Source organism: Staurois parvus, unplaced genomic scaffold, assembly GCF_062004578.1.
Source record: "Staurois parvus isolate SC_StPar_1 unplaced genomic scaffold, SC_StPar_1.0 ptg000780l, whole genome shotgun sequence".
NCBI classification, from domain to species: domain Eukaryota; kingdom Metazoa; phylum Chordata; class Amphibia; order Anura; family Ranidae; genus Staurois; species Staurois parvus.
This window is the reverse complement of record NW_028318576.1, coordinates 1,070,001-1,097,070: the sequence shown is the minus strand read 5'-3', so window position 1 is coordinate 1,097,070 and position 27,070 is coordinate 1,070,001. Positions and strand designations below refer to the sequence as shown.

General features: G+C 41.9%; 1 protein-coding gene across 9 annotated transcripts in view; it reads left to right on the top strand.

Annotated features, from left to right (window-relative positions):
* UTRN (utrophin) overlaps positions 1 to 27,070 on the top strand; it is a 943,118-nt gene that overhangs the window by 65,420 nt on the left and 850,628 nt on the right. For 3 of the 9 annotated variants that reach the window (XM_089654602.1, XM_089654597.1, XM_089654596.1), the window contains exon 1: positions 18,514 to 18,655. The exons of 2 other annotated variants lie outside the window; for them this stretch is intronic. In XM_089654602.1, the coding sequence (XP_089510728.1) occupies positions 18,559 to 18,655 (97 nt within the window). In that variant the 5' untranslated portion in view covers positions 18,514 to 18,558. Of the gene's footprint in view, positions 1 to 18,496; positions 18,656 to 27,070 lie in introns of those variants that run through there. 4 more of the 9 variants (XM_089654603.1, XM_089654599.1, XM_089654604.1 and 1 more) reach the window with 4 other exon arrangements.

Below are 27,070 nucleotides of genomic sequence, written 5' to 3'. Positions count from 1 at the left end.
GGCAAGTATCACAGCTTGTAAACGCTTTTTGTAGCCAGCCAAGAGTCTTTCAATTCTTGTTTGAGGTATATTTGCCCATTCTTCCTTACAAAAGTCTTCCAGTTCTTTGAGATTTCTGGGCTGTCTGTCACGCACTGCTCTTTTAAGTTCTATCCATAGATTTTCAATTATGTTGAGGTCAGGAGATTGTGAAGGCCATGGCAAAACCTTCAGTTTACGCCTCTTGATGTAATCCCCTGTGAATTTCGAGGTGTGTTTAGGATCATTATCCATTTGTAGAAGCCATCCTCTCTTTAACTTCAGCTTTTTCACAGATGGCATTAAGTTACCATCCAAAATTTGCTGAAATTTTATTGAATCCATTTTTCCTTCTACTCGTGAGATGTTCCCTGTGCCACTGGCTGCAACACAACCCCAAAGCATGATTGATCCAACCCCATGCTTAACAGTTGGACAGAGGTTCTTTTCATGAAATTCTGTGCCCCTTCTTCTCCAAACGTACCTTTGCTCATTCCGGCCAAAAAGTTCAATTTTAACCTCATCGGTCCACAGAACTTGTTTCCAAAATGCATCAGGCTTGTCTATATGTTCATTTGCAAAGTTCAAACGATGATTTTTGTGGTGAGGACGTAGAAGAGGTTTTCTTCTGATGACTCTTCCATGAAGACCATATTTGTACAAGTATCTCTTTATAGTGGAATAGTGTACCACAACTCCAGTGTCTGCCAGATCTCTCTGGAGGGATCGTGCAGTCAAACGTGGGTTTTGAATTGTTTTTCTCACAATCCTGCGAGCTGTTCTGTCTGATATTTTTCTTGGTCTTCCAGATCTTGCTTTAACTTCCACTGTTCCTGATGACTGCCATTTCTTAATTACATTCCCAACAGAGGATATTGTCATCTGAAAACGCTTTGCTATCTTCTTATAGCCTTCTCCAGCTTTGTGAGCGTCCACTATTTTCAGTTTCAGTTTTCTAGACAACTGCTTAGAAGAACCCATGGTGCTGATTGTTGGGGCAAGGTCAGATGAGTCTGGGCATTTAAAACCTTGGCAATTGACATAACCTGGTCTTTCCAGATGATGATTGTGAACAATCCATGACACTGGCAGGTCTCAGCTTGGCAAAGGGGGCAGTGCATGCTATAAATTCGGCAGGGTGCCCAAACTTTTGCAGACGCCATTTTTTTGTTTTCTGTTATTTTGAAAGTGTAAATGATGGAAATAAAATCTAACTTTTGTTGACATACAGTTGTGACCAAAATTATTCAACCCCCAATGCTGTAAAGGGGTTTAGGGACTATAGTGTACATTTGGAATTGTATTCAGAATCAAATCCTACAAGGACGTTGTAACTACCCAAATGCAACTAAAATGACATCAATTGTTTATGTAATACAGTAGTAAATGGTTCTTATGTGGTTTCTTCATTGCCACAATTATTCAACCCCTTAAAGACTACCACTCTGAAGAACAGAGGTTCATACAGGTGCTTTCCATCAGGTATTGAAAACACCTGTGGATGTCACCGAGCAGCAATCAAGCATAATAAGCACCAATTAGGCAGCTTTAAAATGACTGTGATACTCAGCTCCTTCTAGACATTTACTGGTGTGGTTACAAACATGGTGAAGGCAAGAGAATGGTCCAGGAAGACAAGAGAAGAGGTGATTTCTCTTCACAGGAAGGGCAATGGCTATAAGAAGATTGCAAAGATGTTAAACATACCAAGAGACACCTTAGGAAGCATCATTCGCAAATTCAAGGCAAAGGGCACTGTTGAAACGCTACCTGGTCGTGGCAGAAAGAAGATGCTGACTTCGACTGCTGTGCGCTACCTGAAGCGTAGAGTGGAGAGAAGTCCCCGTGTGACTGCTGAGGAACTGAGAAAAGATTTGTCAGATGTGGGTACAGAAGTTTCAGCCCAGACAATAAGACGCACACTGCGTAATGAAGGCCTCCGTGCCAGAACTCCCAGGCGTACCCCCTTGCTGTCTCCAAAGAATAAGAAGAGTCGACTGCAGTATGCCAAAAGCCATGTGGACAAACCACAAAAGTTGTGGGATAGTGTTCTGTGGACTGATGAAACAAAATTAGAACTGTTTGGGCCCATGGATCAACGCTATGTTTGGAGGAGGAAGAACAAGGCCTATGATGAAAAGAACACCTTGCCTACTGTGAAGCATGGTGGAGGGTCAATCATGCTTTGGGGCTGTTTTGCTTCTGCAGGTACAGGGAAGCTTCAGCGTGTGCAAGGTACCATGAATTCTCTTCAGTACCAGGAGATATTGGATGGAAACGTGATGCAGTCCGTCACACACCTGAGGCTTGGGAGACGTTGGACCTTTCAACAGGACAATGATCCCAAGCATACCTCCAAGTCCACTAGAGCATGGTTGCAGAGGAAAGGCTGGAACATTTTGGAGTGGCCATCGCAGTCACCAGACTTAAATCCGATTGAGAACCTCTGGTGGGACTTAAAGAAAGCAGTTGCAGTGCGCAAGCCTAAGAATGTGACTGAACTGGAGGCCTTTGCCCATGAAGAATGGGCGAAGATACCCGTAGATCGCTGCAAGACACTTGTGTCAAGCTATGCTTCACGTTTAAAAGCTGTTATAACTGTAAAAGGATGCTGTACTAAGTACTAAGATTGAATGTCACTTGGGGGTTGAATAAAACTGATAATGCTGTGAGCACAGAAAAGACATTTGTGGTTATTTCATTATAACTGTTATGTTATATTTGTCTGACCTACAAGTGCCTCTTTAATGTAAATGTAAGCAAGATGACTGAATGATCAAAAGCAATGTCAAACTGGCCAAAACACTCAATTTCAGTGGGGGTTGAATAATTTTGGTCACAACTGTATTATAAGAATGTCTAATCTGTAATTTGATGCCTTTTGGAGATTTTTCCATTATGCACATTAATACAAATTTTTAGCTGGGGTGCCCAAACTTTCAATCCCCACTGTACATCTGTGTCAGATGTCTTGCGAATTGCAACTGAAATCAGCAGGTCACCCGATTTTGAAATTGTGCGACTTCACCGTAAGTGATGTGACCGTGGGGCTTATTAAATCAACTCCATTGCATGACTCTCCTGTAATAAAGAGTCTGCCTGTTTGCAATTTTTATTTTTCCAGCTTTAGTTCTGCTTCAAAATGATAAAAATCTGTAACACTGAGCTCAGACATGTTTCAGTGAGGTGGCAGATGCCTTTATTTCAATCATAAAATCATATGCAGTACTAGCAACTGGCCAAGATGTAGGAATGGTCATTTTGCTGCGCAAACAATAGGATTACATTGCAGGAGCAGAATAGTTTGTAGGGAAATAAGTGTGAACCCTGCAGGGTGCTGCGTCTTTTGTTGTTATCATTCGAAGACCTACCCAAATGTAGCCAGCATTATTCCTTAAAATGACACTAAACAATCTATTCAACTATATATTGTTAATTCAGTGAAATGCCTTCTGTTGCTCTCAGCCTCCTCCAAATTCCTTTTTTTAGTGCTGTAATGTGTCTTCCTGTTAGAGGATGGCTACGTTCATTCTCCATGGTCCCATTGTATGTAGGAACCACCTTCTCCTGCTTGGTCCTGAGATGGACTATGGGATTTGTAGTGTGCTTAGAGCAGTGCATGTGACCATAACTAACATACGCTGCTCATTCCAAACAGAATTGAGGGGGAAAGAAAGAGGCCTGGGAGTTCAAATAGGACATTATAAGGAGGCAGAAAAAAACAAAAACCATTTAATGAAAAATAGATCATAGGGCTATTAAATAGTAGATGCATATGGATTGTTTTGGGGGAATAAGGATATAATTTAGTGCCACTCTGAATTTAGCAATAATGAAGCAAAACTCAAGTCTGTAACTATTTATCCGCCTCCCACCTGCCGTATAGGGAAATGAGGGATGGGTGGGAGTCCTCTTGTTCTGGTAGGACGTTGTATGATGTCCTCCCACTCTAGCTGCACAGCGTGGCAATCAGTGGTGCGCTGTGTCCCTCGGCTGATCAAATATCATGGTAAAGAGTCAGTGACATAGGCTCTACCATGTGATCAGCTATGTCCAATCACAGCTGTTCACATGTAAACAGGAAATGCTGGTTATCGACAGTCCACTCCTCATGCTGACAGCTCGAGAGGAGAGCCGGTAAGCGACATTTTTCAGAGGGGATATCTACACTGATAATCAGAGCACTGATTATCAGTGCAGCCCCATCAATGCTGCCGATCAGTGCCCATCATTGCCGCCAATCAGTGCCCATCAATGCCACATATCAGTGCCCATCAATGCCACATATCAGTGCCCATCAGAGCTGCTTTTCAGTGCCCAGTAGTGATGCCTGTCAGTGACAATCAGTACCTCCTCATTAGTGCAGTCTATTAGTACCCATCAGTGTCACCTATCATTTCCAGTCAGTGCTGCCTATCAGTGCCAGTCAGTGCTGCCTGTCAGTACCCATCACTGCTGCCTATCAGTGCCAGTCAGTGCTGCCTATCAGTGCCAGTCAGTGCTGCCTGTCAGTACCCGTCAGTGCTGCCTCTCAGTGCAGCCTCATCAGCACACATCAGTGAAAGAGAAAAATTACTTATTTACAAACTTTTAGAACAGAAACTAAGTAAAACTTTTTTTTTTAAAAATGTTTTTCATTTTTAGTTTGTTTAGCAAAAACAACCATGGTGATTAAATACCACTAAAAGAAAGCTCTATCTGTCTAAAAATAATGTGGCTTGGGTACAGTGTTGCATGACCGCGCAATTGTCATTCAGAGTGCAAGAACGCTGAAAGCTGAATATTGGCCTGGACAGGAAGGGGGTGAAAGTGCCCAGTAGGCAAGTGGTTATACAATTCTAAATATTATCTTAGCGCTCCTTCCGTTGAGCTGCTTTGATCTCCATAGATCAACACAGGCTAAACAGAAGTGTTTTCTATGTGCCCTGTTCACACTGCAATGCTGTGTTGAGGTCCTGCATAAAAATGCAGCTTGTCACCGCAGTGCATAGACTTGAATGAAGCGTCATTCTTACAAAAAGTAAGCAGCACGATGCATTGTAACAATGCATCACATCGTCCCTGGTATGAATGAGCCATTAATGTTTCTTTACTACAGAAATGTGTTTTTTTTAATATATAAATGTGTTGTTTTATTGCTGTTAGAATTTGAAGTCTGCAGCTGACAGTGGCAACCCTGTACTAACCTGTACACACTTGCCCTTTGTAATCCAGTATTGACAAGCCTTAAATGAAAGGATGGCAAAGATCATTGTGAAAATGTAATCCATCCTATGAGATGTGAACCTGTGACCTCTCATTTATCCCACAGTGAAAAGGAGATTGGGAGGCAAATAACCGCTGTTACATTAGTTGGATGAGCATGCTTGCCTGTTATTTACCTATGATTACAGTAGCTTTTCAGTGATCTAAACTCTTAACTGATGTAAGTTTTCCGTGAGTGGATGACTCTTACTTGTTTTTAGCAGAATATGAAAGATTTCTGTTGTATTACTTGATTCCTGTGTGTGTTTGTGTATTGTGTATTTTGACTATAGTCTAAATTAGTGGTGCTCAACATGCAACCATGGCCCATCAGTACTCAGCCCAAGGCCCACTGTGCTCCAGACCTCATAGCGGAACTTCCCCACCATATCCATTCCCACCTCCCATCCCTCTTCTTCTGCCATCTTGAAAAATCTGGTGCGTGCATAAATGTTGCCGGTCTCTGCCAGTTCCCAAAGACCGGCAGCACATCTGCAAGGATGGTTTTCCGCATATACATATGTACGGTACACTTCTCCTGGGATAGCTGGGACTTAAGCCAGCCATAGATGGATCCATCTATGGGTAGGCTGGCTGTACTGAAGTCAAGTACAACCAGCCTGTTAGGTTTCTTTCGCTCGATCACTGCTGGAGGCTTTAGCCACAAGCAGTGATCATTGTATTTTGCCGGTGCGGAAGGCTCCCTGTGCTCACCATCAGCAGAACACAATAGCTCTGCGGGAGGGATTCTCCCATCAACACTGACTATGTAGATGGGGGAATTGAGCAATTTTCTTTCCTTCAACCGTAGGTTGAAGGAAAGAAAATTGCATTATGTATTGCTTGCCTTAGAAATCCCAGAAGGCAGTTAGGTCTGGCCTAGGCCGAAAAGCAGGAAGTGCTGCCTAGCAGTACAAAAAACGCCCAAAGGTACACATTTTAGTACGTTTTCACATTTTTGTAAGGGGGAGGGGGGAGGACCAAAAGGAAAAAAATGTTGTTATAAGTAGTTAAGTTATGCATTAAAATATAACTAAAGGCAAAACTTTTTTAGTATTGGATGGAGTGGAGAGGGATTAGAATGCCTGTCAGGTTTTTATTGCTGTCTGTGTCCCCGTAGGGAGATTCACCTTCTTTGTATTTCCTGTTTTCATATTCACCGAAAGTGAAAGAAAATCCCGAATTTTGGGTTGTCCCTCGACCAGTAATAGAGGGACTATTCTACTGAAGCCATGATGAGTCCTGGCACACTTACAAAGGATATGCTATTACCGGATTTCCACCTTGTGAATTGTTGATTGTGGTGGCTCCTTGCAGAAAGACACCCTGCCATAGGACGAGACCCATTCCTAATCCAGAGAAGGAATCTCTCATCCTGGGAGCAACACCCGCTTAACCCCCTTAAGGGGAACTCTGGTTGATGTTGATCACCATTAAAGCCCCAGAATCCTGTTTGATGACCATCCATCCCTTAGAGGGAAGACATCTTAGTTCCTGACTTACCTTGATGACTTCTGGAGTAATATTTACAGGCGCATTTTATATGCGCGTCCGGTGAGTGCGCATTGCTTGCACAACTATTGCACGGACACCGGTTTCCAGAAAAACAAGCACTTAAAGAGCACTAGTCACTTTGAACTGTTTTTACTTTTGAATTTCGCACTTGAATATATGTATTTTAGTTGATTTTATACAATTAGCGCTGCACCTCCTTTTATGGTGCACAATCTAAGGTCCCTAACTTACATTCATACATACACATACTAGGGCCAATTTAGACAGGATCCAATTAACCTACTATTATGTCTCTGGAGAAACCGGATTACCTGGAGGAAACCCACACAGGAACAGGGAGAACATACAAACTCCAGGCAGGTGGTGCCATGGTTTGTATTCAAACCAACATCCCTAGTACTGCCAAGAAGAAGTTCTAACCGTTTAGCCACTGTGCTGCCCAATGTTCCATGTGCATTTTCTTTCAAAAAACACTGCAGATGCGATATGCAGCGGGTGTCAGTAGAAAGTTAATGACACTCCAAATGCAGGTTTCAAATGCTATGCATTTCCCCACACCCTTTCGCATGGTACAAAAGTACTATGCAATCCGGTTGCAGTGTGTTTCTGAAAGTAGTGCCTGCACAGAACTGCATGTGAATCGCACAGGAACGCACAGTTTGCGTGGTATGAACTAGCCCTACGAGTCACAATTTAGCCTATGAGCAACTGTCTAGCTTTCAGTAATATGTAATGTACTTAGTGTATTTCTGTTTAAAAGATTATATAGAACATGGGTTTCTTGTACATTTCAGGAATATTTACTTGTTACTTTCTCCTAAAAGAGCTTGCCATGGACCTCTGAGCAGTAATGGATTGTCTTTCTGTTTTGCGCTCTGTTCCTGTTATAACCATGCTGTTGATCTGCATTTTTTTTTTGGCTACGCGTGGAATAATAAGGGACCTAGGCAACCAGCCAGAGGCTGTTGGGCAATAATAGATCCATTGGTATGTACAAAATGTGATTACTGCTGTCAACACCACAGACAACCAAATGGAGAGTGAACGCAGCAGACAGAGAGTGACCAGAAAAACAGATTATCAGGCTCTGTGATAAGAATGGAGCTGCATCTTCCCAAGACAAATTGAGTTTATGGTTGTAAGCTTTTGAGGAGCAGAAACTAAAATAAACTGATGTGCTATTTCTGCCAGTAAGCAGTTGAACCCTCAGCTTTTGGATCTTTTGGTTACATGCTGCTATTAAAAATAAACCTGTTTTCTCCTTTCTGTTTTCTCCTGCTAGGAGAGGAGAGAAAGCTCAGAGATTTCAAATCCCCAGACCCATGAAGTGGCTTTCTCTCCTCTCCTTACAGGAATGATAGTATGGGCTAGATGGCTTCTGATTGGTCAGCACCGTGACGGTGCTGACCAATCAGAAGCCATCTAGCCTGTATTGTCATCCCTGCACTGAGCGGAGAGAAAGCTGTGGGGGTTTCAAATCCCCAGCTTTTCCCTCTGTGACAGCATGGGTCTGGTGCAGGGAGGTTTCCCGTGGGAAAACGGCATGCAATTCGGACAGGAAAGGTATTCTTGTTAAAATCGCATGTTATTCTTTGCTGTTCAATTTGCATTCATACAGTTGTGACCAAAATTATTCAACCCCCAATGCTGTAAAGGGGTTTAGGGACTATAGTGTACATTTGGAATTGTATTCAGAATCAAATCCTACAAGGACGTTGTAACTACCCAAATGCAACTAAAATGACATCAATTGTTTATGTAATACAGTAGTAAATGGTTCTTATGTGGTTTCTTCATTGCCACAATTATTCAACCCCTTAAAGACTACCACTCTGAAGAACAGAGGTTCATACAGGTGCTTTCCATCAGGTATTGAAAACACCTGTGGATGTCACCGAGCAGCAATCAAGCATAATAAGCACCAATTAGGCAGCTTTAAAATGACTGTGATACTCAGCTCCTTCTAGACATTTACTGGTGTGGTTACAAACATGGTGAAGGCAAGAGAATGGTCCAGGAAGACAAGAGAAGAGGTGATTTCTCTTCACAGGAAGGGCAATGGCTATAAGAAGATTGCAAAGATGTTAAACATACCAAGAGACACCTTAGGAAGCATCATTCGCAAATTCAAGGCAAAGGGCACTGTTGAAACGCTACCTGGTCGTGGCAGAAAGAAGATGCTGACTTCGACTGCTGTGCGCTACCTGAAGCGTAGAGTGGAGAGAAGTCCCCGTGTGACTGCTGAGGAACTGAGAAAAGATTTGTCAGATGTGGGTACAGAAGTTTCAGCCCAGACAATAAGACGCACACTGCGTAATGAAGGCCTCCGTGCCAGAACTCCCAGGCGTACCCCCTTGCTGTCTCCAAAGAATAAGAAGAGTCGACTGCAGTATGCCAAAAGCCATGTGGACAAACCACAAAAGTTGTGGGATAGTGTTCTGTGGACTGATGAAACAAAATTAGAACTGTTTGGGCCCATGGATCAACGCTATGTTTGGAGGAGGAAGAACAAGGCCTATGATGAAAAGAACACCTTGCCTACTGTGAAGCATGGTGGAGGGTCAATCATGCTTTGGGGCTGTTTTGCTTCTGCAGGTACAGGGAAGCTTCAGCGTGTGCAAGGTACCATGAATTCTCTTCAGTACCAGGAGATATTGGATGGAAACGTGATGCAGTCCGTCACACACCTGAGGCTTGGGAGACGTTGGACCTTTCAACAGGACAATGATCCCAAGCATACCTCCAAGTCCACTAGAGCATGGTTGCAGAGGAAAGGCTGGAACATTTTGGAGTGGCCATCGCAGTCACCAGACTTAAATCCGATTGAGAACCTCTGGTGGGACTTAAAGAAAGCAGTTGCAGTGCGCAAGCCTAAGAATGTGACTGAACTGGAGGCCTTTGCCCATGAAGAATGGGCGAAGATACCCGTAGATCGCTGCAAGACACTTGTGTCAAGCTATGCTTCACGTTTAAAAGCTGTTATAACTGTAAAAGGATGCTGTACTAAGTACTAAGATTGAATGTCACTTGGGGGTTGAATAAAACTGATAATGCTGTGAGCACAGAAAAGACATTTGTGGTTATTTCATTATAACTGTTATGTTATATTTGTCTGACCTACAAGTGCCTCTTTAATGTAAATGTAAGCAAGATGACTGAATGATCAAAAGCAATGTCAAACTGGCCAAAACACTCAATTTCAGTGGGGGTTGAATAATTTTGGTCACAACTGTACATTTTGTATGGATGCAAATCGCACCGCAAAGTATTAAAGCATTCACAGGGGTGTGAATTTTTTTTAAAAAACTACTTGTCCAGGGACTAAATTGGGGTTCCAATCTACTTGTTCTTCATGGCAATCTACTGGTCCAGATTAAAAAAAATACATTTTAATAAAAACCGTATTTAAATCGGAGGTGATTTTAGGAATGTCTGGGGCTTTTAAAAACAAAAGAGGCTTTATGGCGACTTAAATGTGTAATAATTTTAACATTGCTATGTTTATCTCCTCCTCCCCTCCCTGCCTGTCTCCAGCACCACACCCTGGGACTAGCTGAGAGACAAGAGACCTTGCAGTGTAATGAGCACTGACTGGCTGCTCCTCAGGGAAGGGGAGTGTTGGGCTTATCCTTTATCCCTTTCGCTGCCAGAGCTGTTTTTGTGTTTTTTGCACAAGATTAAAAAGTCATTTTAGACCTGAAGATTACACAAAACCCCCAAACATGATATATTTTCTGAAATCAGAGATCCTAGAGCATAAAATAGTGGTAGTTCCAATTTTTCATGTCACACGATATTACCGCAAAATTTCAGTAAAAAATACAAGTAAGTTAATTGTAGGGCACAACAAAAGCAATAAATTACCCTATTTTTTTGTAAAACATAAAAGATGAGGTTGCCCTGAGTAAATAGATATCCAACATGTCAAACCTTAAATTTGTGTGCGCTTGTGAAATGATGAACTTCAGTACCCTATATTTTCTATAGGTGATGTTTTTAAATCCCCTTATAGGTCATCAGTTATGGAGGATGTCTCGTGCTTGAATTATTGCTCTCATCCTAGCGTTCACGGTGATATTTAACATGTGTATTGCAATCAACGTTTTCATGCATAGGCGCCCCACCATGTGCTTTTAAATTTGTACGTGGGGGTGGGGAGGCTCAATTTTTTTTGGGGGGGGGGAGTGTTATGTGCTTGGGCGTAACTTTTTTTTTCTTTAACTTTTTTTTTTAAACTTACTTTTTTTTTCATCACATAAGGGACAAAGTCCCCAATATGCTGCTTTTTGCTGACAGGTTCTCTTTATTGAGACATCAAGGGTTTAAAATACCCTGCATGTCTCCCCTGTACTCCACTGAATGTAATGCAGTGCACATCGCACTGCATTACATTCTTTTCTGGCCTCCATGGCCAGGAATCTGTCAACGGGGATGACATCACTTCCGGGTCAGGACAAGAAGGGGAGAGGAGCAAATGTGTCCACTCTCCTCCATCCCCTCTAGCCAATGGCAGTGAACAGGTCCTGGGACTGCAGATGGGCAAGCAGAGCTTGGGAGTCCTCATGCTAGGGGGAGGTTCATGCGGGGAGAGGATGACACGGGGGGGGGGGGGGAGAGGTTAGCACTGTGTGGAAGCAATCGGTGGCAGCACTGCTGCCCGAATGCTTCCACTTGACAGGTGAGCTGCTGCTTGCCCGGGCTGACGGTTGAAAAAAAAACTACCTGCCCAGCACCCGGAACTACATGTCCAGGGAATTGGGCGATAAAAATTTAACATCCCTGATTCAGCTTCAGGTTTCTGGAGCAATTTCACGAGTACTCATGAAAATACTCAGTATCGACATTGATACCGGTATCAGTGTCAGTGCATCCCTAATAGTTACTTTATGTATGTACACAAATTCAGTTAAACTGTATGTCAGGGCAAAATGGAAATACACATTCATGACATCTATGCCACAAATACACATTTCACCATGTTCTCTTATAAACCATCCATGCATTTTGAACCTTCCTATCTGCACTTTGTGTTTTTCACGTTAATAAGATTTGCATTGATCATGTAGCTTTGGGGTGTTATTTGATGGCCTGTATGTAAAACCTATAATATTGTAAATCAGTGTCAAAGTTTTTGTTTACGTTCAAACATGGCATGCTGCATGGCACTGAAAAGGTTAATACACGACCTCTGTCTATAGTCTAAGAACTGACACTTCCTTTGAAAAAACTATATATCCCACAATCCCTGGGTCTCTGTCTGGGGCTCTGAAGGTGAGAATTACACAGCAATTAGATCTGACAGACACAAACAGGGATCAACGTGCAATCTTCAATCTCCGACCGAATTTTGATCCATCTATGGGCAGCCTAATATCTAGTTAAAACAACAAAACATTTGAAAGTATACAGTGCCTTTAAAAATTCCTCTTGATCTGCGAGAATTCCAGTGTCCTGCTAAAGTCCTCTTTGGACTGCTTTTGCTGCAGTGAAATCCCAGCCAGCATTGTAAGCCCTCCCTGATGGAATACAGAACCTGTGCCCTACTTCTCTCTGTCCTACTCCACATTTATACATTGATTGTATTTTCCCAGCAAGACAGTGCTGTTGCTTTGACCCTGCTTACACTCTTTGGGGGAGATTTACTAAAACTGGAGCACACAGATACTGGTACAGCTGTGCATAGTAACCAATCAGCTTCTAATTGCAGTTTATTCAGTTAAGCATTGACAATAAAACCTGGAAGCTGATTGGTTACTGTACACAACTATACACAACTACACTACATTCTGTGTGCTTCAGTTTTAGTAAATCACAGACACTGGTCCTGCAAAATGTAAACTTGCAATTTATCTGGATGATCTGTTTATGTATGTAGCTCCTGCAACCAGTCATCCAAGGAATCCAAAAGATTTGGAGACTGGAGTAATTTAACCACTTGCCCTCCAGAGGATTTACTGCCCCTTCCCGACCAGGCCATGTTTTGCATTACAGCGCTGTGTTACTTTAACTGACAGTTGCACGGTCATGCAACACTGTACATTAATTAAATTTATGTGATTTTTTTCCCCACAAATAGAGCTTTCTCTCAGTGGTATTTGATCACTTCTGCGTTTTTAACTTTTTGCGCTATAAAAAAAAAAGACAAACAATTTTGAAAAAAAAAAACCCATTATGTTTGACTTTTTGCTATCAAACATATCAAGTAAATAAACGTAAAAAATCAGATTTCTTCATAAATTTAGGCCAAAATGTATTCTGCTGCATGTCTTTGCTAAAAACATTCCCAATAAGTGTATATTAGTTGGTTTACTTGAAAGTTGTAGTGTCTACAAATGGCGGTATATATACTGGAAGTTTTATTTATTTATTTATACTAGTAATGGCGGCAATCATCAACTTATAGCGGGACTGTCACTGGGTGGGAACTGACATTCCCAGTGACACTAATACAGTGAACAGTAAAAAGCACTGACAGTGAACTAATGACACTGGGCAGGAAGGGGTTAACATCTGGGGCAATCAAAGGGTTAACTGTGTGCTATGTGTGTTTTACTTGGGAGACATGCTGCACAGCACAGAGATACAAAGCAGCATATCAATGCTGACAGGAGAGAGATCTGTGTTGTTTACACAAAGACCTCTCCCCTCTCAACCCTGCCGACAATATCTGAGCCGAGACCCAGTGATTGATATCTCCAGCAGGCAATAGTGGCATGGGTAGGGTGCACGCCCCCTACCTGGAAATGCTAATCACGTACCGTATATGTACTTGATTTTGCACAGCCGTGCCACCCCGTAGCAGTACTTCTGCTACAGGGCGTGGGGGCAACTGGATGAAGGTAAACTTCAACACGTCTGAACTTAACTTCCTAAAGTGATATTAAAGTCAATTAAAAGAAAACCAAACAAACATGACATACTTACCTGATACATGTAATGGTTTTGCACAGAGCAGCCTGGATCCTCCTCTTCTTGGGTCTCCCGTCAGTGCCCCTGGCCTTTTCTTTCTGCCATGTGCCCCTAGAGCAAGCAGCTTGCTATGGGGGCCCTCAAACAGGCTCGCTCCTGGGCTACTGCTCTGCAGATCCATTCACACACAGATTGTGGCTTGGCCCTGCTCTCTCCCCCTCTTTCATCACATTGGCTCACTAGCTATGATTGACAGTAGCAGAAGCCAGTGTCTCAGCCAATGAGGAGGTAGAGTCCTGGGAGAGCTGCTGCACTTGTGCACATTGCTGGCTCAAGAGGGGGCTGGGGGGCTTCCGCACACAGAAGGTTTGTTTACCTTTATTCGTAGAATGCAGGAAGGTAAAAACCTTGAGCCTTTACAACCATTTTAATGGACTTCTTAATATATATTTTACAGCTACAGTTGTAGACACCATAATTGCCTCTTTCCTTGTTAAATGGTAAGGCACCTCATTGAAATATTTTGGGGTGTTGATTCCATCCAATCTTTCACAGTTGTTTTCTCTGAACTTCATGAGAATGCTCAACTCCTTCAAATCTGATTTACAGAACTGGACATCTTTACCATTATCATAGTTTGTTCGAACAAATGTCCTTAAAATGATCCTCATCCCCCCTACCTAGAAAATTCCCAGAGAAATTACAGCCTATAGCCAACAAATTATCATGGCAATGGAACCACTCTAGAATAAAGTCCACAACTCTCACACACTGCAAAGGATTGGAGGAACTCGGCCTCCAGATTTCACCTTATACGACAATACAGCATTTTACTTCTATGTAATGGAAATGAAGAAAAGAAGATGGTTTGCAGTTCAAAGAGAGAAGCTTAGGGTGACAACCATGGCTCCTTGATTGATGCAGGGAGTAAGGATAGTCACCCTAGGACAGGATGTGTGTTAGCACAGGATTACCCGTTTAAAAGAAAGAAAGGAAAACAAATGCAGCCAACACATCTAAGGACTGGTAAGCTGCAATAAATTATGTTTTTGTTTTAGGGTTTAGATATGCTTTAAAGTGGTTCTCAAGGTTTTTACCTTGATGTATTGTATGGATGAAGGGAAAAAACCTTCTCTGTACAACATGCCCCCCAGCCCCTCCTAACACTCACCTAAGCCCCCACTCGATCCAGCGATGGGCACTGGAGTCTCGGTTATCCCAGGACTCCCTCTTCTCATTGGCTGAGACAGAAGCGGGAGCCATTGGCTCCCACTTCTGTCAATCACAGCCAGTGAGCCAATGAAGAGAGAGGGGGAGGGACTGAGCCATGGCTCCGTGTGTGAATAGACACACGGAGAAGTGGGTGCCCCCATAGCAAGCTGCTTGCTGTGGGGGCAAATGACCGGAAGAAAGGGCCAGGAGAGCTTGCGTGGGGACCCGAGAGGAGGAGGATTTGTGCGGCTCTGTGGAAAACCACTGCACACAGCAGGTAAGTATAGATATGTTTATTTTTTTTTCGTACAAAAAAAAATTAACCTTTAGAATCACTTTAACCGCTTCCCGACCGCTCTATAACAGAACTACTGCTACAGGGTGGCAGGGCCGCTCAAAATCACCTATATATACGTGATTTTGTATTTCCGGGTAGGGGGCACCGCCCTACCTGCGCTGCCATTGGCAGCTACAGATCTCTCTCCTGTCAGCACTAGCATAGTGAAACAGCACATAATGTGAAACACACACAGCACACAGTTAACCCTTTGATCGTTTCATTAGTAGTGTCAATGCTTTTATTAGCACTGATCACTGTATTAGTGTCACTGGGGATGTCAGTGACAGTCAGTTCCCACCCAGTGTCAGAATGCCTGCTATAGGTCGCTAATCGCCGCCATTACCAGTATAAACATTTTTTTAAAACATTTCTGTATATATACCGCCATTTGTAGATGCTGTAACTTTTGTGTAAACCAATTAATTTACACGTATTGGGATTTTTTTTTCTAGCAAAGACGTAGTAGAATACATTTTGGCCCAAATTTATGACAAAATGTGATTTTTACAATTTTTTTTACTGGATATGTTTTATAGCAAAAGTAAAATATATATATATATATATATATATATATATATATTGTTTAAAAATTATCGGTCTTTTGTTAATAGCGCAATAATAAAAACCACAGAGACGTTCAAATACCACCGAAAGAAAGCTCTATCTGTGAGAAAACAAGGACAGCATTGCAAGACTGTGCAATTATCAGTTAAAGCAACGCAGCACCATAACGCAAAAAATGGCCTGGTCAGGAAGGGGGGTAAATCCTCAGGAGGGCAAGTGGTTAAGGAAAGGGATGCATAAGGCACCACAGCACAACTTCAGCTTTTGGTTAAAGTAGAACTATAGGCAGAGCTTTTTTTTTTTTCATTTTGGATAGAGTAAGGGAGGGTTATAACTCCTGTCGGTTTATATTTTGCCATCTGTGTCCCATTGGGGAGATTTACCTTCACTTTCACTTTTCCCATAGCCAAAACAGAAAGTGAGAGATAATCTCCACAAATTAAGGGAATTTGTTGGGGAGCCCCAGGTCACCAAAACTAGTGTCCCTATTGGAAAATTTCCCCTCTATTACTTTTATGAGGGCAACCCAAAATTGTTATTTTTTTTTTATTTTCCCTGTCGAAGATAATGGTAAACAGATCAAATAGGGTTGATATCCCTAACGGGTGGCACATACTAATAAAAACTGACAGGGCTTCTAATCCTCCACTCAATCCAAAACGGAGAATAGAAAAGTTTTGCCTTTAGTTATAGTTTAACTTTATTAGCTTTTTGGACTGTTTACAGCATCGGGGGTGGGGGTAGGAGGAGATAAACTCAGCTTTTCACTATAAGTGAGCCTTAAAGCAGAAATCTGACCTCTACGAATAGGTATGCGTTTTCTTTGTGTCCTTTGTATATTTCTTCCAGATGTGTGCAGTAAGGCTCTATGTACATGAGCCTACGCTGACCGGTGGCTATGGGAAAACACAAATCGCAGCAAAACTGCGGTACCGCGATTTGCGTTTTCCTGTGGTCGGCGGTCAAAACGTTTTTATCCTGAACGTGATGCTTCCGGGTTCAGGAGAGGGAGGTTTAACCTCACCTAAACGTGGCAGCTCCTAAACTCTGCTAAAAGCCTATGTGTACATGGACACATAGGCTTTTGTGGAGTTGAGTTTAGGAGCTGCTCATATACACGAAGCCTAAGGGCCCATATACACTGCAGCTAATAAACTGATGTTCAGGAGCTTTTCTGCGTTTTTTTCAGCAGCCCCTGAACTCTCCCTAATGTTTTCCTATGTGTCCATGTACACATAGTCGTTTACAGGCAGTTGAGTTTACAGTCGTTTTTTGAACGCACCAAACTTGCGTTCAGGAGTAGATTTGATCAGCGTTTCAGACGCTAAACGCGGCTAACCGAGTTTATAAGTGTTTGCGTTTAGAAGCATTTTTTAACTCTTCCATATCCAAATGCTGTCCAGAGCCTTTTTTCATCAGAAATGCATACAAAGCGTTCCATGTATTCAAATGGTCCTAGTACACCAGCGCAGTCAGTTCCAGGTTTTGCGTGAAGGAAAAAATGGTAGAATGTGCTGCATCTGTCCCCCTTTCTACTGTACAGCGCTGAGCATACCCTTTGGCGCTATATAAATACTGTATAATAATAATAATTATGCTCATGATGGGATCCATAGTGAATACAACCAGAAAAGATATGCAATCTCAACACATACTGCTCTCTCTGCTTCTGCTCTCTCTATTCCTTTCAAAATGTCTAAAATAGTTCATTTTATTCAGTGCATTCTGGGCATTTTGGAAGGTCTCCTGATGTTATCTTTAAAAATCGCTTCTAAACGCAAACGCGGTATGCAAATGTGGCTAAACAGACATCTTTAACATACGTTTTCCAGCACTCAGTTTCCATCGTTCAGAAGTGTTTTCCAAACATCCCGTGTACATGGAGCCTAATTCAGCTTGAAACAACTCCAGCATTATTCTCTGCATGAGTTTTCTGTAGTAAAGACCAGTCAGTACTGCTGTGTCTCCTTGTGCAAGGTGACTGGTCTTGTCTCCGCCCCCTCCACTAGTTTTCTACAGGCAGTCTGTAGTGGGTGGACTTGATGGGCCCCTCCCACAGCTCTGCTCAGGCTATATACAGGTCAATGATGATGTCACTACTATATTTACAAGATAATATCTGTGTCTGCAAGGGCACTTGGTGCAAACAAAATGTATTTTTATGTTTTGTGACTATTGTGGTCAAAGTTTCTATGCCTGAAATTCTTCTCTAAGCAGCCTGTCACAGCTGAATGACAATAGGGAAGATTTTTTCCTATGCATTTAGGACTTTCTGTCTGCAGGCGAACTGACATTGCATCCTTGTGTAACTTGAAATTGCTGTCAAATAATCAGACCTGTGTATGTATAATTCATACGGCTTACAAACAATATGCGGTGCTCTTCGTTCTCCTCGTCCTTCTAACAGCTGCAGTTAGTACCTAAACTGATTTTAATGCCCAGATGAATAATGGATTTGTGATGCTAGGAAACTGCCAATTGTTTTCTTTGGCAAGTCCAGTCACTATTTTGTGACTGTTTTCTTTTTTTTTAAATTCATATTCCTAGATGAACAAAGCAAGGGAGACTGACTTGGTTCCCACACAAGCGAAGGGCCGGTTTGTTTTTGTTTTTGACCCCCGAGGGAAATGATGGGTTTTTCTCAGAGTTGTAGCAGTATGTCATGTAGGAAATGCAGGGAGGACAGAGCCCGCCCATGATATAGTTGTCTGCAGATCTTACTTTGTATCCGTTTCCTCTATTGCTGGCTGTGAAGTATGAGTGTGAGGGGACATTACCTGCAAACAAGATGGAAAAATCCCTCTCCGGCTCTTCAGGGCGGCTGGAACTTCACAGCCACTTCTCGGAGAAAAGGTAAGTCTCTGGCCTGGGTTGTTCACTTTGTCCTTGCTGCAATGATTGTTTGTTTAATGGTGACTTTCAAGAAAGTAATCAGGATTAAAGGATTATGATGCATTTCTTATAGAAGAGGCAAATATACAGTTGTGTCCAAAATTATTCAACCCCCACTGAAATTGAGTGTTTTGGCCAGTTTGACATTGCTTTTGATCATTCAGTCATCTTGCTTACATTTACATTAAAGAGGCACTTGTAGGTCAGACAAATATAACATAACAGTTATAATGAAATAACCACAAATGTCTTTTCTGTGCTCACAGCATTATCAGTTTTATTCAACCCCCAAGTGACATTCAATCTTAGTACTTAGTACAGCATCCTTTTACAGTTATAACAGCTTTTAAACGTGAAGCATAGCTTGACACAAGTGTCTTGCAGCGATCTACGGGTATCTTCGCCCATTCTTCATGGGCAAAGGCCTCCAGTTCAGTCACATTCTTAGGCTTGCGCACTGCAACTGCTTTCTTTAAGTCCCACCAGAGGTTCTCAATCGGATTTAAGTCTGGTGACTGCGATGGCCACTCCAAAATGTTCCAGCCTTTCCTCTGCAACCATGCTCTAGTGGACTTGGAGGTATGCTTGGGATCATTGTCCTGTTGAAAGGTCCAACGTCTCCCAAGCCTCAGGTGTGTGACGGACTGCATCACGTTTCCATCCAATATCTCCTGGTACTGAAGAGAATTCATGGTACCTTGCACACGCTGAAGCTTCCCTGTACCTGCAGAAGCAAAACAGCCCCAAAGCATGATTGACCCTCCACCATGCTTCACAGTAGGCAAGGTGTTCTTTTCATCATAGGCCTTGTTCTTCCTCCTCCAAACATAGCGTTGATCCATGGGCCCAAACAGTTCTAATTTTGTTTCATCAGTCCACAGAACACTATCCCACAACTTTTGTGGTTTGTCCACATGGCTTTTGGCATACTGCAGTCGACTCTTCTTATTCTTTGGAGACAGCAAGGGGGTACGCCTGGGAGTTCTGGCACGGAGGCCTTCATTACGCAGTGTGCGTCTTATTGTCTGGGCTGAAACTTCTGTACCCACATCTGACAAATCTTTTCTCAGTTCCTCAGCAGTCACACGGGGACTTCTCTCCACTCTACGCTTCAGGTAGCGCACAGCAGTCGAAGTCAGCATCTTCTTTCTGCCACGACCAGGTAGCGTTTCAACAGTGCCCTTTGCCTTGAATTTGCGAATGATGCTTCCTAAGGTGTCTCTTGGTATGTTTAACATCTTTGCAATCTTCTTATAGCCATTGCCCTTCCTGTGAAGAGAAATCACCTCTTCTCTTGTCTTCCTGGACCATTCTCTTGCCTTCACCATGTTTGTAACCACACCAGTAAATGTCTAGAAGGAGCTGAGTATCACAGTCATTTTAAAGCTGCCTAATTGGTGCTTATTATGCTTGATTGCTGCTCGGTGACATCCACAGGTGTTTTCAATACCTGATGGAAAGCACCTGTATGAACCTCTGTTCTTCAGAGTGGTAGTCTTTAAGGGGTTGAATAATTGTGGCAATGAAGAAACCACATAAGAACCATTTACTACTGTATTACATAAACAATTGATGTCATTTTAGTTGCATTTGGGTAGTTACAACGTCCTTGTAGGATTTGATTCTGAATACAATTCCAAATGTACACTATAGTCCCTAAACCCCTTTACAGCATTGGGGGTTGAATAATTTTGGACACAACTGTAACACACTTTCCATCTCCTATTTCCAAGGACAGACGTGGGTTTTCAAGATTTATCTCTTCAGATTTTCAGCCCTTGGCGCTGTAAGCGATAGCATGATGATATATCAAGAGCTCATTCACATGGGCGCAGGGGGGCGTTCAGTATTTATGCAGCTAGGAGGTGTCCAGGTGATTGCGTTCAGCCGCCTATACAAATCAATGGCTGTGTACCATCAAATGTTTATCTGTGAACAGGGATGGATGAAAGGCCCTGTACACAGACCTCTGTCACTCCTGGGGGTCTCCCAGTTACATAAACACACAGCTCTTCACACTGTACGGCCTTCTGTACCCATGTGAATGAGCCCTATGGATGATAATATGATATTAAAGTGGAATTAATCTCCTTTTTATTGTATTAAATGGATCCCCAAATGGTTTATGCCATGATGTGTTAGTATGCGCAGTATACATAATCAATCTTGTCTCCAAATATCACCCAAACCATACTCTGCGCTCCTCACACGACCTCCTGCTCTCTAGCTCCCTTGTCTCCTCCTCCCATGCTCATCTCCAGGACTTCTCTAGAGCTTCCCCATCCTCTGGAACTCTCTACCCCTATCTATTAGACTATCGCTTACTCTGCTCACTTTTAGGCGATCTCTGAAAACCTATCTCTTCAGGGAAGCCTATCCTGCCCTCAGCTAAAAATGGAATCTTCTACTCTTCCTACCAGTCCATCCCCCACAGTTACTACCTTTTGTACCACTAGCCCCTCCCTCCTAGATTGTAAGCTCCAAGGAGCAGGGCCCTCCTAGCCCTCTTGTATTGAACTGTATTGTTGCTGTATTGTCTCCCGTTATATTGTAAAGTGCTGAGCAAACTGTTGGCGCTATATAAATGCTGTTTTATAATAATTATGACAGACTTACCTGTCAAACTAAGCCCTCCAGCATTGCACTGTCAGTGATCCCATTGGTCCCAGGAGCTTACATCTTCTCCTTGTCTTGCCAGGCTGCGATGGCTGATTGCCAGGCCTCGATGATGTCACTCCCGCACATGCACATTGGTGTCACATCATCATGGCACAGAGTAGTACCATAAATGTATGCTGAGCTGGACTTGCGTGGATCAGGGTACATTGCAGCTGAAAGGCAGGGGGAAACATTTATGACAGAAGAGACCAATACCTGTCAGCGATTAAAAAAAATATATATATATTTTTTTAAATACAAATGTGAGTTTATTCCACTTTCTAAGGGCTTGTTCACAAAAGGTGTGTTGTCACTGTGCTGATGAGCCTTAGCCAGCACAGTTCCAATGTGAGACAAAAAGCTTTGTTTCCTATGAGGCTCTTTTCTCCTCTCCAAAATAAAAACAAAAACAGTTAAGAAATCACTACTTAGGCCTCTTTCACGCGGGCGTTCCGTATCTCCGTTTTTCATCTGTCCATTTACGGATGAAAAATGGACCCCATGTATTTCTATGGACTTGCAGATGTAAACGGATGAACATCTTTTTACATCTGTTTTTTTGAACAGAAGAAACCCCTATTATTTTTCTTAAAAAAAAAAAAAAATGACAAGAAATGGATGTAAAGAGATGTAAATGGATGAAAAGTGGATATAAACGGATGAAAAACAGATGTAAATTGATCTAAATGGATAAAATGGATGTAAACAGATGAAAAATGGATGTAAACAGATGAAAAACAGATGTAAATTGATCTAAACGGATAAAATGGATGTAAACAGATGAAAAACGGATGAAAAAAAATTTAAAAAAGGAATGTAAATGGATGAAAAAACAGATGTAAACGCATCCATTTATTCTTTGAAAAAATGTGACTGAACTGAAGAAAGAAAATGGAACGCCTGTGTGAAAGGACCCTAATTCTCTCCATACTCCAGGATTGTTCCCCCATCCTCCCCTATTGTTAACTGCCAGTCTTCTGAGCATGTGCACACCATCAATTAGGTCAGTACACTACCTAGATCATTATATTTTTGCTGTGGGTGTGGCCAACTGTATCTGATTTTATAAAAAGTTGGTAATCTGCAGTATGCTGTTGATACAAAATTGTAAAGAACCAGCAAATACAAGAAACATTATATTTGTAAAGCTTTCTGAAAGCTTGGATAAGACTACTGAATACATAGGTGGTCCATATAGTGAACTTGGTAAAGAGCAGGGGTGTCAAACTGCCACTGTCATACTGTCATTCTTTTCTATGTCCCCTAGACATAAATGAGCACGTAAACCTTGCAAGTGCGGGCGCAGCACCACGGCAAGGAATCATTTTTACAATTCCAGGAGTTGGACTTTAGGAATCTAGAGCAGAGCTCCCCCAGGGTTCTACAGACTCCTGACTGTATAATTATAATAAAAGACTACAAGTTTTACACTTGATTGCAGGCATACATTGGTAGATTTTTGTGTAAATGACTGTGTGAAATTTCTCGTTGATACATTCAATAATGCCAGCATAGGCTTGATGAATGTTGTTTGAAAGCACTTTACAATTCCATTTTAACAATCTGTTTTGGAATGAATGCAATTTCTGGAGCAAAAAACACATTCACTCTTAGGCTCCATTCACACTGGGCAGCACAGTGGCTAAATGATTAGCACTTCTGCTTGGCAGTACTAGGGTCACTGGTTCGTATCCCAACCCCGGCACCACCTGCCTGGAGTTTGCATATTCTCCCTGTGACTGTGTGGGTTTCCTCCCACACTCCAAAGACATGCTGGTAGGTTAATGGCTCCTGTCTAAATTGTCCCTAGTATGTGTATGTATGAATGTGAGTTAGGGACTTTAGATTGTATGCTCCTTGAGGGTTAGAGACTGATGTGAACGCACCATATATGTATGTAAAGTGCTGCGTAAATTGACGGCGCTATATAAGTACCTGAAATAAATAATAATGCGTGTAACGTCACAGTGCAAAGTCACATTTTTGTATTAGCGTTTAGTGGGCTTTTGCCGCGTTTGTTTTGTGTTTGCATTTTTTAGTGTTTTTTTAGAGTTTTTTTTTACCCAAAAAAATTTTTTAGTCAAAAAAAGTCCAAGTCCAGCTGGATTACTGGGATTTACTGTGTTTTATCGTGTTTTACCATGTTTTGCCGCCTTTGTCAGCGTTAGAGCATTTTTACAGCTAAAAAACTTCTCTAAAACCCCACTAGTCCTAAGGTTTTTTTCCAGACAAAAAACACCCATTACAGCCTATGTGTATGAACACATAGGATAACATGCTGGGGAGTTTACTGGCTGTAGAAAAAAAATATCAAAAGCCAAAAACAGCCGCTGTAAAAACATCCAGTGTGCATGAGGACTTAGAATTTCGTTTATTCAAGAAACAATTTTCATCCTGGTCCTTCGATCAAAAACTGTCAAAAACTATTGTTGATTTGACTTTATTACATGTTTGAAAATTGAACGAACACTCTGACATAAAATAGATTCTAACAAATTCTACCAAGCTTTAAAATATCAGCCTCTCTTACCTCATTTACCGCCCCCCAACTTGCTCTTTCCTGCAGCGGAACGGAAAAGGTTTTACCGGTGTAGTAGAATATCAGAGGGAAGACTCTTATTATTATATTATTATACAGGATTTATATAGCGCCAATGGTTTGCTCAGCGCTTTACATTATAGTGGGAGACAATACAGTAACAATATCTAAAAGAATGTGGCGCTACTCATAAATCCCAAAGACACTAAAGTGAAAAAGTGCCACACTAAATAAACCTTAATAAAAAATATATGCAATAAGCCACGTGAATCAATAATAAATATGATAATCAAGTGGTCATGGTGGTCAAATAAAGCTTCTAAATATATACCATAACATGAAATAGTGCATAAACTCAGTGTATTGACAATCTTATATTATACAAAAACAAATAAAGGTGAATGATTCTCGATGTTATAACCCACACATAAATACGATATAAAAATAAGTAGTAATAATGATGAAAAACTGTGGTAACACGTGCAAATACAGTGCAAATACCACACTAAAAAACAACTATATAAATATAATGTGTTAAAAAATAGTCCTATAACTGGGTGACACCACTACTGCAATTCCAAACACATGTGACCATACAATGAAGTGACTCCAGGTGCAGAAACTCCAACAAATTGCTAGATTAGCCTCTCACCTCCAGGCTTCGACCCGTAAGGGTCAAAGCGTATAGTGGAATCAAACCCTCAGATCCTTTCAGCATATACTGGTGTCCACTGGTCCGCTCTCCCCATACACAGATCTCCTTCTCTAGGGGTCGACAATCAAGCGGTGGCTCCTCTTATGGGGTATGGGTATGTGCCAGTAAAGACATAAACACAATCTCCCATGGTGTAGTAGGTTAATTTAATAAAGATCCAAACATATACATCAAAAAACGACTCACATAAGTTCTCGAAGGTAACAGCTTCACAGCCCTATGCTTTTGGGTGTACTCTGCATGGGTGTAAAGGAATCAAGGGTGCACCAAGATGGCCACCACGTGTGCCTCACCACATCAGGCTGACGCGTTGCGTCACAATGTCATGTGACTTCCTCAGTATAGTAGCGCAGGAGGTTCACACCATCCTTGTTAATACAGTAACAATACAGTTCCATACAAGAGGGAATTGAGGGCCTTCTCCTTAGAGCTTACAATCTAGGAGGGAGGGGTGAGTGGTACAATGGGTAAAACTGTGGGGGATGGAGTGGTTGGAAGAGTAGAGGATTCCAGTATTAGCAGAGGGCGGGATAGGCTTCCCTGAAGAGATAGGTTTTCAATGATCGCCTAAAGGTAAGTAGAGTAGGTAATAGTCTGATAGATTGGGGTAGGGAGTTCCAGAGGATGGGTGATGCCCTGGAGAAGTCTTGGAGATGAGCATGGGAGGAGTCAGTCACTCAACCAAAGTCGCACTCATCCAAAGTCGCATCACAGTCAATACTAAAGGCAAAAAAATAGCAAAACATGTAAAAAACACGTGTTAATAAAAACTCAAAATGCGTTGCAAAAACTCATCAGTCTCAACACGCAGAGGTGTGAACCTAGCTTTAGGTCTGTTTGAATAAGGTAAAAAAATGTAGCAGAAAATAATTGACAGCAGTGACATGCCTTATATTATATGCCTTATTTTATATCCTTAGTGGAGGATGGGAAGGGAACTAAACAGAAATAGTAGGCTAATAAGTAATCCAAAAGACAACAGACCCACAGAAATGTGAAATTATCCAATTAAAAGCGCACTGACAACTATTGCTGGAGTTTTTTATCTTCAGTTTATTGACCACACTGATGTACCCTGAGCTGCAGATCTAAGAAATGAAGGTTCCTTCAAGGTAAAAAGGTTGCGAAAGGCAAATATAAAGTAACTTGATGCACTTGTGTTTTGGAAACCAATGACGTTTATTCAGCATGAAGGACTGATTGCTGCAGATCTTCTTTCCATACAGCCACAGATAAACTTGGGACGTGGGATGAGTAGTTCATTGGTAGAAGATTTCCTGCTTCACCAGTGTTCTACTGTATAAGTGAGATATTAAACATAACCTCATTCTACGTACATCGGCTTATGTAAAATAAAATAGGCTGTGCATGTGCTGAGTATACCATACTTTCTTGGTTTAGCTCTTTTTTTACCAGTAAAAGAAAGTTGATTATGGTATGAATGCTTTTCACCATGATGTTAATGCATAGAAACACACCTTATTCTTGCTCTGACATTTAGGAACAATGGTTCATCAACTGATTGTAGACCTTTCCCACACTGGAGGTTGTCTGAGGATAACTGCAGTATATTTTAGATTTGATTTTGTACCCTTTACATTGATCTTCTTGCTTACTGAAATTCAAGACAGTGCATATAAAACATTGCAAAACACAACCTAACAGACAGTTATGTCATATTTGCTGTGTCAATGACATATTTGTTTATAGCTCACTGTGACAGCTCAGCATGTGTTGACTCTGAGGTTTGGTAATCACCTGTTGTGTAACAAACTAGCAAACATGCGCCTGTTCGTGAACTATTTCATTTAGGCTCCGCGTGGATTTTGGCTAATACACTGGTATGTATGCCATCTCATAAATTCGATCATGAGTGGAAATAGGAGGTTTACAAGGGGAAGAGCATGAACAAGGAGGTACAATAGGGAAGGCACAATGGCACCTGTATATGGACATGAAGAAGAGAGATAGAGGAACAAAGGGGCACTACAAATGGAAGCTGACCATGGCTGGGGATGGAGGGGAAATGAAGAGTAAAGAGTAAAGCAGGCCATACATGGGTCGAATTCCGAACAATTTTTAGATCAAAAATAAAAAACATTGTTCGTTCTGTAATCCGTTGGTGCCACCATTTTGAAAATCAGTCGTTTTTCAAGAATTTTCCAGCATGCCCGCTAAACGAAATGGGGAGGAACCACGAAAATCGGCTGATGCCATTGCCCCACTAACAGAGCGAAAATCAGTCAATTATTCTTAGGTCCAATTTTCGAATGAAAAATCTTTGGAAATCGACCCATGTAAGGCAGGCCTAAGCCTGGGTTCACATATATGCAGTGCGGTGTATCGCTTGTGATTTGCACAGGAACCGCACCGCATTCCTGTGCAAATCACATGCGATTTGCTAGCGGTGTGATTGGAGCCATACATTTTGTATGGCTCTAATCTCACTGCACCAAAAAGGCGC